The sequence below is a fragment of the Mesoplodon densirostris genome, chromosome 9 (assembly GCF_025265405.1).
Source record: "Mesoplodon densirostris isolate mMesDen1 chromosome 9, mMesDen1 primary haplotype, whole genome shotgun sequence".
Taxonomy (NCBI): Eukaryota; Metazoa; Chordata; class Mammalia; order Artiodactyla; family Ziphiidae; genus Mesoplodon; species Mesoplodon densirostris.
Window position 1 is genome coordinate 62,933,477 of NC_082669.1, and position 14,348 is coordinate 62,947,824.

The window sequence follows — 14,348 nt, forward strand, 5'->3', positions numbered from 1 at the left end:
GTTGAATTGAGATGATTGCGCATTAGTTTAAAATTTTAAAGTTGTTAACTGAGCCTTTAGTGTACAATATATTGTACAGTATAAAACAAGAGGATCTTAAAGACTTTTTGTTGTGGTGGTGGTGGTGTGGTTATTATTGTTTTGGTCTAAGAATTTAAAATTATTTACGTACAAATGTGGAGCATTTTCTTCCCTCTAGTGGTTAAAAATAACTTTGCAATAGCGGTTACAATTCAGTGCTTTAAATTACAAGGGAAAAGCTATGTGATATTTTAAAAGCAGTTTGAAAATTATGTAGGTGCATTGCCGTAGCTAATTAGTATTGCTGCATATTTTAAGAAAGTGAAACAATAGTTTTATGTTTTATTAACCACAATAGACCAGTGCCTGGAAATCTGCCAAGAGGTAAAATAAATTTTGAGATAGTTTTTCTTCATGATTAAAATAATATTTCTCTATCTCTACAAAGAGAGTATTAATTCCACATTAATCTCATTATAATATTATGCCACTCCTCATTCTAATAGTGATTTTCCTGTTTGACTCCTATAATACATTAGTTCCTATATGTAGGAAGAGAATAATGGGTGATAATACTTCCCATTTCCTAAGCTACAAATACGATAATATGTATTACCTTTGTGTTATATTGTGAGAGGAAAACTTCATGATATATGAAAAACAAAAATGGGCTATTAGGAAGAATGTGATAGAGCCCCGAAGTTCAAAGAGAAGTGCTATAACATAATAGGTTGGCTGTCGTCCATCCTCCATTTCTCAGGGAAATTAAACTAATCAAATGCTTCATTTTCATTACTGTTCTGAAATAAATGTATTCTCATGTCTGACTGGTAACAGAACCTTTGCTGTCCCAGGTATTTCTAAAGAAGCACTAGCTTCTGCCCCAGGTGAATACAAAATAGTATGAACTAGTGAGATCATAAAATACTGCAGGAGAAAAAAAAATTAGCAACAATTACTTCCTTTCAAAATAAGCTTCAAGGGAATTTAGGGAAAATTTAATGTTCTGGTGAAAAAATCTAATATTCCTAAATAAGTCTGTCAGAATCAGAGCATCTCTAAAAAGCATCAACCTTATTGTTGTCAGAGGCATTTCCTGGCAGGCAAAATAATGTTAGAGCTTTGGGTATGGTTACTTAAATATTAGTAGTGAGTATAATTAGAGAATAGTGCCCGACTATGTAAAAAGTAAGTGAAATGGACTTAATACCACTGAATTGTACACTTAAAAATGGTTAAAATGGTAAATTTTATGTTACGTATATTTTACCATAGCAACATAGAATACATACAAAAAGGCAAATGAAATCTCCCTGATTTTTTTAATGTTAATACTTCTAACAGTGAATAAAATGTGCAATGTCTAATAAACATTTTAGGAACTCAAGGCCACTTAATAAGTAGTAAGTTAAAATAAACATTGGGTATAATGTTCACCAGATAATATTTTCCTAATTCAGTCTGACTCCAAACAGCAAAGTGATTATATTTTCCACAGGGCTTTCAGTAACAAACATCAATCTGTGAGAAGCAGGGAAAGGCTGCCAACACCCGAGTACTCCCACAATTCATGTCATCGGGCTGGGACAGGCTTACTTCGGATTTATTTTAATTCCCTTATTGCTTTGTCCCACTTCATTAATGGGATTGATAGGAAACTGCAGACAACCCAGGGAGTGAGAGACCTAACCCGGCAGGAGCGGAGCGTACTTACTGATGCCTTTCTCCCGCTCCACTTGCCAGTGACTATGTAATTCAGTGGCTCTCTTGACCTGTACGGTTCTCCCACTGAAGCAGAAACTGATATTTGAGATTCATCAACAACAATAGCACTTTGTTTGCTGTAAGGAAAAAAAATCATTAGTTGCTTCCTTGGAGTCTAAGTTAAAAATGGTACAGCGTTTCCTCTGTGATGTTTTTACCCTTTATGGTCAGTCATTCTGATAAGGTAGGCACCTCCCTACCTGCTCTTAAGGTAGATACCTTAAGGAGTGGCTAGGTTAAAGCTGTCTAGGAATCTAAGGTCTTTTTTTCTCTCTCTCTTCCTTTCTTCCTCCCTCCCTCCTTCCCTTCTTCCCTTCCTCCCTTCCTTCCTTCCTTCTTTCTAAAATCTGTATATAATGTTTAGAACATTGAAACTTTCTTCCTAGGCTCCATTGCACTCGTATTTTCTGTTTAAAGCTTCATTCAACAAATGTTTCCTGAATGCTTACACTGTTTGAGGGCTGGATGGGAGGTGGGTGACGCGGTGGTGGATAGGATAGTGGATGGAAGAGGAAGAGGGTAAACTTTGACGTGAAACAGACCTCTGTGGAGCCCATTTGTTAGCTCCCGTTTTTTCAGAATGTTCTCTGTGAGCTCAGTTCTCATGTGTAAAAATGAACGTAACAGGAGTGGTTAAAACAGCATTAAATGTTAAAACAGAGTTATCATGACAATCAACAGTCATTATTATTTAGCTGGGGATGGAATACAAAGAAGATTAGGACAGTCTAGTGCAGGGGCTCCTAATTAGGGATGATTTCGCCCCCCCCAGGGAACATTTGGCAATATCTGGAGACATTTTTAGTTGTCCCATTTGCAGGGTGGCATCTAGTGGGTACAGACTGCAGGTGCTGATAACCATCCTGTGATGCACGGGGCAGCCCCACAACAAAGAATTGTCCAGCCCTAAATGTCAATAGCGTTGACCTTGGTCTAGTGAAGGAAAAAAATTTAAAATATGCTATATATTTTATACAACAAGGAAGTGAGCTTGAGGAGAGGCTGGGCAGACCCGTCTGGTTGCCTATCCGATATCCATGCTTTTTTTTTTCTATTATCATCGTGGTTGAGGCAATGTGCCCAAAGGAGAAACTACATTTCCCAGCTTCCCTTGCAGATTGGGGCAGCCAGTGACATGAAAGAGGAAGTTGTTGGATGGGGCCCTTTGGAAAAAGAGCACGCCTGTGCTTTGCCCCTTTGTTTTTGCTGCGAGATGGCCTGGTGGGAACCCTGTGCTTAGGATGATGGAGCAGAAAGATGGGAGGAGTCTAGATCCTTGATAACTGTGGAATTCCCACACCAGCCCAGAACTGCTTCCTTCCAGGCATTTTTATGTGTGGGGAAAGAAAAGCCTCTCTTGGTTAAAACAATTTTATTTAGCTTTTCAGTTAAATGCAGCTGCATCCAAATTTGACCAGGGTCTTGAAAGATTTTTGATAAGTATAAAGGGGGCCTTTGAGCCGAAGGAATTAGCATGAACAAAGGCACAGAAATGTGAAAGTGCATGTTTCTAGGGAATAACATGTAGCTTGGTATGCTTATTAAATAAAATGATAAGTTGCATAGGAAAAGTGTCACGTAATGTTTGCAGGAAGATCTTTAGGGAAAAAAAGGAAAAAGAGAAAACACACATGAAGTAATTAGAGGCCAACGCTTTCCCCTTTCTTGACTATTTCATTTTTTTTTTAATTTTTTTTTTTTATTTTACAAATTTAATCAGTTATACATATACATATGTTCCCATATCCCCTCCCTTTTGCGTCTCCCTCCCACCCTCCCTATCCCACCCCTCCAGGCAGTCACAAAGCACCGAGCTGATCTCCCTGTGCTATGCGGCTGCTTCCCACTAGCTATCTACCTTACGTTTGGTAGTGTATATATGTCCATGCCGCTCTTTCACTTTGTCACAGCTTACCCTTCCCCCTCCCCATATCCTCAAGTCCATGCTCTAGTAGGTCTGTGTCTTTATTCCTGTCTTACTCCTATGTTCTTGATGACATTTTTTTTCTTAAATTCCATATATATGTGTCAGCATACAGTATTTGTCTTTCTCTTTCTGACTTACTTCACTCTGTATGACAGACTCTAGGTCCATCCACCTCATTACAAATAGCTCAATTTCATTTCTTTTTATGGCTGAGTAATATTCCATTGTATATATGTGCCACATCTTCTTTATCCATTCATCCGATGATGGACACTTAGGTTGTTTCCATCTCCGGGCTATTGTGAATAGAGCTGCAATGAACATTTTGGTACATGTCTCTTTTTGAATTATGGTTTTCTCAGGGTATATGCCCAGTAGTGGGATTGCTGGGTCATATGGTAGTTCTATTGGTAGTTTTTTAAGGAACCTCCATACCGTTCTCCATAGTGGCTGTACCAATTCACATTCCCACCAGCAGTGCAAGAGTGTTCCCTTTTTTCCACACCCTCTCCAGCATTTATTGTTTGTAGATTTTTTGATGATGGCCATTCTGACTGGTGTGAGATGATATCTCATTGTAGTTTTGATTTGCATTTCTGTAATGAGTAAAGATGTTGAGCATCCTTTCATGTGTTTGTTGGCTGTCTGTATATCTTCTGTGGAGAAATGTCTATTTAGGTCTTCTGCCCATTTTTGGATTGGGTTGTTTGTTTTTTTGCTATTGAGCTGCATGAGCTGCTTATAAATTTTGGAGATTAATCCTTTGTCAGTTGCTTCATTTGCAAATATTTTCTCCCATTCTGAGGGTTGTCTTTTGGTCTTGTTTATGGTTTCCTTTGCTGTGCAAAAGCTTTTAAGTTTCATTAGGTCCCATGTGTTTATTTTTGTCTTTATTTCCGTTTCTCTAGGAGGTGGGTCAAAAAGGATCTTGCTGTGATTTATGTCATAGAGTGTTCTGCCTATGTTTTCCTCTAGGAGTTTGATAGTGTCTGGCCTTACATTTAGGTCTTTAATCCATTTTGAGCTTATTTTTGTGTATGGTGTTAGGGAGTGATCTAATCTCATACTTTTACATGTCCCTGTCCAGTTTTCCCAGCACCACTTATTGAAGAGACTGTCCTTTCTCCACTGTACATTCCTGCCTCCTTTATCAAAGATAAGGTGACCATATGTCCGTGGGTTTATCTCTGGGCTTTCTATCCTGTTCCATTGATCTATCTTTCTGTTTTTGTGCCAGTACCATACTGTCTTGATTACTGTAGCCTTGTAGTATAGTCTGAAGTCAGGGAGCCTGATTCCTCCAGCTCCATTTTTCGTTCTCAAGATTGCTTTGGCTATTCGGGGTCTTTTGTGTTTCCATACAAATTGTGAAATTTTTTGTTCTAGTTCTGTGAAAAATGCCATTGGTAGTTTGATAGGGATTGCATTGAATCTGTAGATTGCTTTGGGTAGTAGAGTCATTTTCACAATGTTGATTCTTCCAATCCAAGAACATGGTACATCTCTCCATCTATTTGTATCATCTTTAATTTCTTTCATCAGTGTCTTATAATTTTCTGCATACAGGTCTTTTGTCTCCTTAGGTAGGTTTATTCCTAGATATTTTATTCTTTTTGTTGCAATGGTAAATGGGAGTGTTTCCTTGATTTCACTTTCAGATTTTTCATCATTAGTATATAGGAATGCCAGAGATTTCTGTGCATTAATTTTGTATCCTGCAACTTTACCAAATTCATTGATTAGCTCTAGTAGTTTTCTGGTAGCATCTTTAGGATTCTCTATGTATAGTATCATGTCATCTGCAAACAGTGACAGCTTTACTTCTTCTTTTCCCATTTGGATTCCTTTTATTTCCTTTTCTTCTCTGATTGCTGTGGCTAAAACTTCCAAAACTATGTTGAATAAGAGTGGTGAGAGTGGGCAACCTTGTCTTGTTCCTGATCTTAGTGGAAATGGTTTCAATTTTTCACCATTGAGGACGATGCTGGCTGTGGGTTTGTCATATATGGCCTTTATTATGTTGAGGAAAGTTCCCTCTATGCCTACTTTCTGCAGGGTTTTTATCATAAATGGGTGTTGAATTTTGTCAAAAGCTTTCTCTGCATCTATTGAGATGATCATATGGTTTTTCTCCTTCAGTTTGTTAATATGGTGTATCACGTTGATTGATTTGCGTATATTGAAGAATCCTTGCATTCCTGGAACAAACCCCACTTGATCATGGTGTATGATCCTTTTAATGTGCTGTTGGATTCTGTTTGCTAGTATTTTGTTGAGGATTTTTGCATCTATGTTCATCATTGACTATTTCATTTTGTAGGACCTTTCATTTTTCTCACTGAGAAATTGGTCCCAGAGCCAGTACATTTTTTTCTCCTTTTTGTGTTTCTCAAGGTCATTGTCACAGGATGATGTATGAAATGTGGACTTGAGAGCACATGGAAGTTCCCTTCCCTGAAAATCATTGACATATAGCGTGTGTCATCCCCAACTTCCCCCTGAAGCTCCACACTTTGCTCACCTTAACAGACTGGCCAAGGTTTAGGTTAAGCCCAATCCAAATGGAATTTCCTTGAGGAAGTGAAGTGTTGGAAGAGAGGAGGAGGGGTAGAGAATGAAGTATTTGGGAGGAGGTGCCTGGGAAAGCACACTAAAGAGAAGAGCACAATTACCACCTCGCTTCTATTTTCTGCTACTATAAAAAGCCAGTATTTGGGGGCCTCCCTGGTGGCGCAGTGGTTAAGAGTCCGCCTGCCGATGCAGGGGATACGGGTTTGTGCCCCGGTCTGGGAGGATCCCATATGCCGCGGAGCGACTGGGCCCGTGAGCCATGGCCACTGGGCCTGCGCATCCAGAGCCTGTGCTCCGCAACGGGAGAGGCCACAACAGTGAGAGGCCCGCATACAGCAAAAAGAAAAAAAAAAAAAAAAAAAAAAAAGCCAGTATTTAGAGGAAGGTCAGGCTAAACCACTTGAGTGATTCTGATCGTTTTGGCACGTTATGTTCTTAGCACTTAAATGGTCAGTCAGATAACAATATTCATTTATAAATTGAATTAGATGTTAATTTAAAATAATTCTAGAAATAGAAATCTTCTGTGGCAGTAATTCTTAAACTTTATGGGGTACAAACTCCACTGAGAATTTACCCCAGAACTCTGAACTCTTCCCCCAGAAAAATGCACATATATGTGTAATGACACAGAGACAATGTCATTTTTAGCAGCTGTAAGCATTCTTTACAAGTAGAGATCCAACTTTGTTGCAAAGAATATCAAAAGTGAAGTTTTAATCAAAACACCAAAATCTGACATGTAAAGTTCCAAAGCCAGATCACTATGTGCAGACTTTTTAAAGGAAATTGTTGGAAAGTGGTTCCACTAAGTCCTCAATTTTCTCACCCACGTGGAGACCATGAAAGGATAAGATTTGGGTTTATGAAGAGATTTCTTTGGGGAGCATTGTTACCCTACTGCAAATGCCCCCCACCCATGCCCACGTGCTGGGGATTACTGAGTCCATTACTCTTCAGGGAGGATCTTCTATACGATGAGGAAACGTGTTCCATTTGGTTGAGAGAAACAAAAAATTGGTGCTCAACTCCAGGTCAAAAAGCTAAAGAGTCTGGGGGCAACAAGATAGAAGAGGCATGTTGGGATCACACCCAGTGTGGAGGGCGAGCTGTGGGTAACCAGGTATGAGCTGCAGGGAAGAGAGATTTGCAGAAGCTGTTTCGAGTCCTACTCGAGAGGGCCCCTAGAAGACCGTGTCCCAGGGTGAGGGCTGAGGCCAGCCATGATGCCTGGTACCATCCTCTGGGTCCTGAGAGTGAATCCATACACCCTGGCAAGAACTGTTCTGTAACTCCTTGCCTCTCATCTCAAATTCTCTTCCATCCCAGAAGAGTCCAACAGAGCCAGAGAGTGACGAAGCAGTTGAGGTTGGAAAAGAGAGCAGAAGTCGATCTCATTCCTGTCCCCCAACTCAGACCTCACATGGGAAGTGTTGAAGATGAATGAAAGAATGTAGATTGAAACGTTGATTACAATGGAATTGAGACTGTGCATTTTGACTTAGGCCAAAGAACAGCTAAGAGCATCAGGGAGTTTCTTGGCATCTGACCAAGTTTCCATCCAGGGCCAGGGGAAGATTTCTGCGCATCTCCTTCCCCACCCTTTACATTTTAAAGGGATTAGTGAGACACACACAAAAAGTTGCATTTTGACTACATTTCACGAATTGTGCAGTTATATTTTTTACCCACTGTGGGATGTAAGTAGACCTCTCAGGCCTGTGTGACAGGCTGGCCCTTGTGTTTCATGTAGAAAACGAAAGCTGCTCTGATTAATAAATGGGGGAGGGGGCACTGGATTTTGGGAGAGTAGGCAGAGGAGCCAGCAGGGCTGAGATGGGGGGGAGCAGGACAGACTACATAATTTGTGGGGCCTAGTGGAAAATGAAAAATGCAGCACTCGTTCAAAATTATTAAGAATTTCAGGGCAGTGACAATAAAGCACTTAACCAAATGTGAGGCCCTGTGCACCTGCATGGGTCACATACCCATAAAGCCACCCCAGTGAGCCTCAGAGGTTAGAAGAGGAGGAGACCCTGCTAGGGGTCCAGGTAAAGAGAGACTTGGGAGAAGAGGCTTGTCTAGTCAAGACTTTTTCAGTGTAATGATGTGCAGTGTGATCGCCTCTTTGAGATCCCACAAATCTGCAGAGAGATCGCAAACTTCCTTATGCGAATGGATTTCTTGTAGAAGCTGGTGAAGGGGGTGGCAAGTGGCTAAAACAGAGTAAGCTACCTGGTTAAGGGGACAGCTGACCCCTGGTTATTCACCTAATGTTTTCCATAAATTTCAAAGGTTTAGGTAAAGAACCCATGTTCTACGACAAGAAATTTCCTTGCATCATGTAGTATCAAGGGATTGATTGGCCTTTTTGTTTATTTATTAGTGCAGCAGGATGTTGCATACTTTCATTTTGCTCAGGATGGGCAACTGGGGACCAAATCTGGAAGTACAGAGGCTCTAAATACTTGACATTGTAATGGAAACCATGGATAGTGGGGGCCAGACACCCCTTCTGGGTTTACGAAGAGATGGCAGAGCCACATCAGCCCCTGCCGTGGCCCATGCCCCTCCCAGTGATGTATGAGAGGTTGACTGGGAGGAGGCTGTGCAGCTGCCCCTCACCCTGAAACCAAGCAAGAGAGGTTCCTAGAAAATCACTCGTACAGAGTGGGATCACGAAGCAGGTACTGGCAGTTCATTTCTGATGGGTAGTTTGTATAGGCAGTAGGCTTGCCAATCTGCCTCCGCCCCTCCTAAGCAGGGCAAAGGAGGTTGGAGACAAATGGGGGCAGTGGTGGGGCAGCCGAGGAGCAGCTTCAGTCCTGCCTTGGCATGACAAGGCCATCTGCCTTTTCTATAGATGAAGTGGATGCTGAGAAGGTAGCTGTCTTGAGCCTTTCTTTCTGTCAATAAGAGGCCATGGAGAGTACAGGTGGGATGAGGGTGGTTGGAAGAGATCAAGGAGCATCCAGGTCTCTTAGGTCACTGACCTAGGCAGTGTGAAGTTCCCTCAGTGCTTCCCGAACTCCCTTGTAGAAGAAGCAACATTATATAGAGAGGATGAGACAGGGACTCTTGATTCCCCATCCCCATCCTGCCCATCCCCCTCCCTTGCCCACCCAACACCCTGGAGAAGATAGGAGAGGAGATTTTTTTCCAGAGGCCTACCGTTTTCCCTGCCACCACCCTACCTCGGGGGTGAAAAAGGGGTGAAAGAGAAAAAGAGCAGCCTTGCTCCTTTCCCACTTCACGTCCTTCCAGCCCCCAGCCCTGCCAGCAATGGGGGAGGAGAAACTTTGCTTTGGATATGAGGCTGCCATCTTCAGCTGGACTTGACTGAGTTTTTTAATATCAAGAAGTGACGAGGAAGTTTTAGAGTCTGTCCAGGGTATCATTAAGGCGGTCTCTACCCAGCAGGAAAAGGAGATTCAACACAGCCCAGCTGGGGGCAGGATGGGCGAGAATTAATACCATTTCTGGCTTGCACCCTAAGGAATTGAGGTTGCTCAATAAACTGATTAATATCTGACTAAGGACTTCTCATTCTATGACAGAAGTTGAATCACTGTGCATTCATGTGGTGGTGTACTGTGTTTATAAATTGTTAGTTTTAAGAGTGTGATTAGATTTTCTCTGCAAATCAAAAACTTGAAATATTAAGTGAGGAGAAAAGAGACACACCAGAAGGCAAATTTCCAGATATAGATAGAAGAGACACTTAGAGAGGTATCTAATAACTGCCTTTTTCTTTTATCTTTCTTTAAAAAATATTTTTCAATCTGTCACGGATTCACTAACAGTTGATGCAATGGCAGAAATAGGTGTATAAAAATATTTGCAAATAATTTATTATTCATGTTCATTTATTTGTCAAGCACGTTATTCTGTTAAATTATTTAATACTCATCATAAAATTTGCCAGGCTACTCCTCTATTAATTTTTTACTTAAGTGTGACTGTGTTCACACGATAATGATGTGGCAAATCAGTCTCTCTCTCTCTCCTCTTCTCCCCATTACTAGAGGCTTCTTAAGTATATTCAATGCTCTTTTTATTTAGACAAAATTACTTCATCTTTCATTTCATCTTTACATTACAATATTCTTTACATTTTTTTAAACTTTCAATATGTTAGCTGTACTGAGAAGGAAAAGTTGCTGTGAATGATAATCTATTAAGAGAGGGCAATGACTTCATTCCTTGTTGTCTTCACCTCAGAGTGGTTACAGCTTTATGTCGTCTTTAGGAACAGGCTCCAGATTTCTTATTTTTCTTGTTTCAATTCTGCATCATCTATTTTCTTCAATCCCAGTCTCCTAAAATGTAAGCAGTACAACATATTCTCATCCATCACAACAATAGCATGTACAAGAAAGCATATGCAAATGGAGGTCATGATCCTAATTGCCTAATTATACCTGAATTGAATTGTGTTGCACTTGAAATGAGTAAGATGTTGATGGGATCCTGAATTTGTCATGGGCACTTAGAATGACAATGTTACCAGTTGACTCATCTCTCTCCCTCATCGCCACCCCACTCCCAACATCTGATTAGTTGCCAACCTCTACCTGTACATTATCTCAGGACCTCAGCAGAAACATCAGTGGTTCTCCTTTTCCTGATAAACAACATTCAGAATATTTTATGTGGCTCTGAATATCTGCACCCTCTGCTCTTACCCCACCCTTCTTGTCTTCTTTCCTCTTCTCACTAAACTGAGCCCCAGCTCTTCTTGGCTCACCTTGCTTTAGCACCTTTGCTCATACTCCTCTCTTTGCCTGAAAATACCCTCTCTCTTCCCTCTAGTCTCTGAATGTTCAAAACAGAGTCACCATTCAAAGTCCAACTCATGAAATATCCCTGGATTCCCACATGAAGAAACATTCTTTTTTTTTTTTGAATTTCTGTAAGACCTTATTAGTGCCTCTCATATCATTTCATTTATCCTATCAAATATTGAGGGCTTACTACCTGCCAGACAGTTCTAGGCATTGGGAATATGACAATGGACAAAAATTATGGGATTTATAGAACTGAAATTCTAGTAAAAAGGATGAACCCTAAATATATAATATGACAGGTGAGGATAAGTACCATGGTAAAAATAAATCAGGAGTGCTCTGAGAAGCTCTCACTGATAAGATGTCACAACCTGCCTCCTTATTTCCTTCAGGTCTTAACTAAAGGGTCAGGTTCAATTTTACATTAAAAAAATTTTTAACATATGCTCTGTACTAGAACATAATAGGTAGGCAGCTTATTAAATTTTTGAACCTCTTGTGGTAGCTTGTGCTCTGATTTGTACTAGTAGATAATTCAATAAATACACATCAATATAAAGAATGATTATAATAACAGGAATTATTTATAAAATGAGATCCTGGAAAAAGAAATTTTGATTTAAAGTTGAGGAAAAAGATCTTCTGAATTTGAGACCTGTGTTATCGAGATGGTGTCCTTTGTACCTGCAGGCAACTCCCTCATGCAGGACCTTTTATGCTAGAGAGGTCAAATGTTGGACAATACGTCATAGGCATGAATTCCCGATTCTGTCATTGCCTGTTACTACTTAGTGAGTGGCTGTAGAGTAATGAGAGGGATTCCCATATGTGGCTTAGAGGAAGCTATCTCATTATTTCATACCTGTAGTCATGTTTATAACTGACCTTCTATAGCTCTCAATTTACAGGTGTTTGTTTCCCTGTGCCTTTTCCTTTTGCCTTCCAAGAAACTTAACTTTCTTAGAAACTTCTTTTGAAAACATGTAAACCTTTTTAAACTTTCTGGATTAGCTCTACATAACTGCCTATGCCTTTTAATTGGTATTCAAGTATTTACCTTAGGTTCTTTTGATCAGGATTCTGGATTTCTTGGGGCTGGCAGGTCACGGAGTAAAGTAACCCATTGGCAGATGATGAATGCATGGATTGTTGGAGCAAATCACTCAGTGTCTTGGTGACACTTTTGGCTATTGTTGTTCTCCCAAACCTTTGGGGCAGATTAGGAACACATCTCGAGATGCTGTCCTCTGTATTGCTTCCAAATCTCAGAGGCGGGTTGGCCATTGCCCCAGTGCTTCTTTCTTCTTCCACGGTCCTCCCAAATCTCAGTGGCAAGTTGGCTACTGAGGGTGGCATTTTGTTGACTGCAGGTGTACTCATCTTAATGACGTTTCTTGGACCCCAGTCTTTTAACTCTTCAAAATTGAGACTTCTTTCTTTTTCCCAGCAGAGATCTCCTCTAGGCTATAATTAGAAATAACCATTAAAATAACATTATTATTATAAGCAATGGATTTAAACCCCAAATTAAGTTAAATCCAGACTTTAATCTGTAGAATTGTTAAAGCTATGAACAAAGTTTGTGCTTTCATATGCAGAATTTTTAAAATAAATAACTTGTATTAAGCTTCTTAAAGCAATCTAGTTTCACCGTCCCTGGACTATTGTAAGACAACTATAAAATATTAATAAAATATATACAGTGCATGCAGCAATGTGTTCAAGCAGCAAGAACATAATGAAGTATTGAAATGAGGCAAAAGTTTATTTTACTGCAGTTATTCTCCTTCAGTTTTGATTCATGTTGTTTATGAAATATTTCATAGATTTTTATATTTTGCTTTTAGAGACACCTCCCACTGCCTCTCCATTTCTCTTGTTTCCCTCCTCTTTAAAAGCCAAAGTGGTGGGCTCATGAAAGCAGAGATGCTAGCCATATTTTAGGGTACAGCTGGAGGAGACTTCTTTTTTACCTACTCATATTCAGAGTTCCACTCTAAAAGCATTTCTCAAGAAATTGATTGTATTTTTGTCAGTATGTAAATTATATTAGTAAAACACCGATTGGTTTGTGGGTTACTACACCACTACTATACCAACTTTAAAGCAACCACTTAAAATACAGCAAATATTTAATTGGATTTAGTTTTACCATGAAAGTTTGTCCATATGAAGATTTTTAAATAACTGTTTTCTGATTGTAAAAAGTAATACCTACTCATTTCAGCAAATTTGGGAAATTGTATAAAGGCATAGAGAAGAAAATAAAAATAACGTGGAATTCTACCACCTAGGGATAAACATTTTGCTTTGATATAGAAAGACAATTCAAACATCCAGCTGAAATGTATCCAGTACTTATTTCTGCAACTACTTATTACAACTGTGCACTTCTGAGTCAAATCAAAAATTAATGCGCCTTATGCTTGCAAAGTATCAAACTCTGCACTAAAATGGTCATGAGAGGCCAGGCTGTGTGCTACCAAATACAAGTTAGAGCCATACGCTGCCATGGGAAGGCTGAAGTGTGACAAAAAACAAAACACAAACTTCTTCCTTACTGTTTACAAAAGCACTGGACTCAGGACAAATGTTCAGTAGCTTATGCTAGTCATGTTAGATAGAGTTAAAAAACTTACCTTAGAATATTTGTCATAATTCTTTTTGCTGTGAAGATTGGGCATCACTGATTCATCTGAACAGAAGATGTTTGATGTTAATAAGCTTGAAGTGGCTAAAGTCAGTAAAATGAATTGTTTTGATGAAATAATTTCCATTTTGTCCAAAATCTAGAATTAAGTTTACATGTGCAGCCCGATGTCTACATGAAGGGAAATTGTGGTCTTTTTATCCTGTCCAAAAACAAAGGAAAGTTCACTTTCACAGCGAACTCAATCCCACGTGTTTTAAGCACCAACATTAATTAGTGTTTAACTGAAATATGTATGTAAGGAATGTGGGTAATTCATTCTAGGAGGACAGCAATGTTTCTGCTTGCAAATTCATTAACTTTGAAAATAATTTTCTTCATTATGAAGGAGCATTTAATTAGATAAGTTTGGTGCCATCGTCATTAAGATTCCAAACAGAATGCTTCATTTCTCTGAGCGCAAACAAGAAGTATTTTCTTTTTGGTGTTTACGTCAATTCTTGGGAGAAGGAAAAAAAAGTATTCAATACATGATAGCTCTGTTTAAAAAAAGTGGTTTTTTTCACACAAAAGAGTTAGGCATAGTATTTTCAAAATGTCAGACAAAATTACAAGTGTGAAAAGAATT

The 14,348-nt window shown here is 39.5% G+C and overlaps 1 protein-coding gene and 1 long non-coding RNA gene across 3 annotated transcripts in view; one reads left to right on the forward strand and one right to left on the reverse strand.

Annotated features, from left to right (window-relative positions):
• Nucleotides 1–14,348, forward strand: part of LOC132496244 (uncharacterized) — an 84,995-nt gene that overhangs the window by 55,286 nt on the left and 15,361 nt on the right. The window lies entirely within an intron of this gene.
• Nucleotides 10,551–13,847, reverse strand: NPVF (neuropeptide VF precursor). Its single transcript, XM_060108678.1, has 3 exons — nucleotides 13,710–13,847; nucleotides 12,128–12,534; nucleotides 10,551–10,602 (listed from the first exon to the last, which is right to left on the reverse strand). Exons 1-3 carry the CDS (start codon nucleotides 13,845–13,847, stop codon nucleotides 10,551–10,553), a joined length of 597 nt encoding a protein of 198 aa, XP_059964661.1.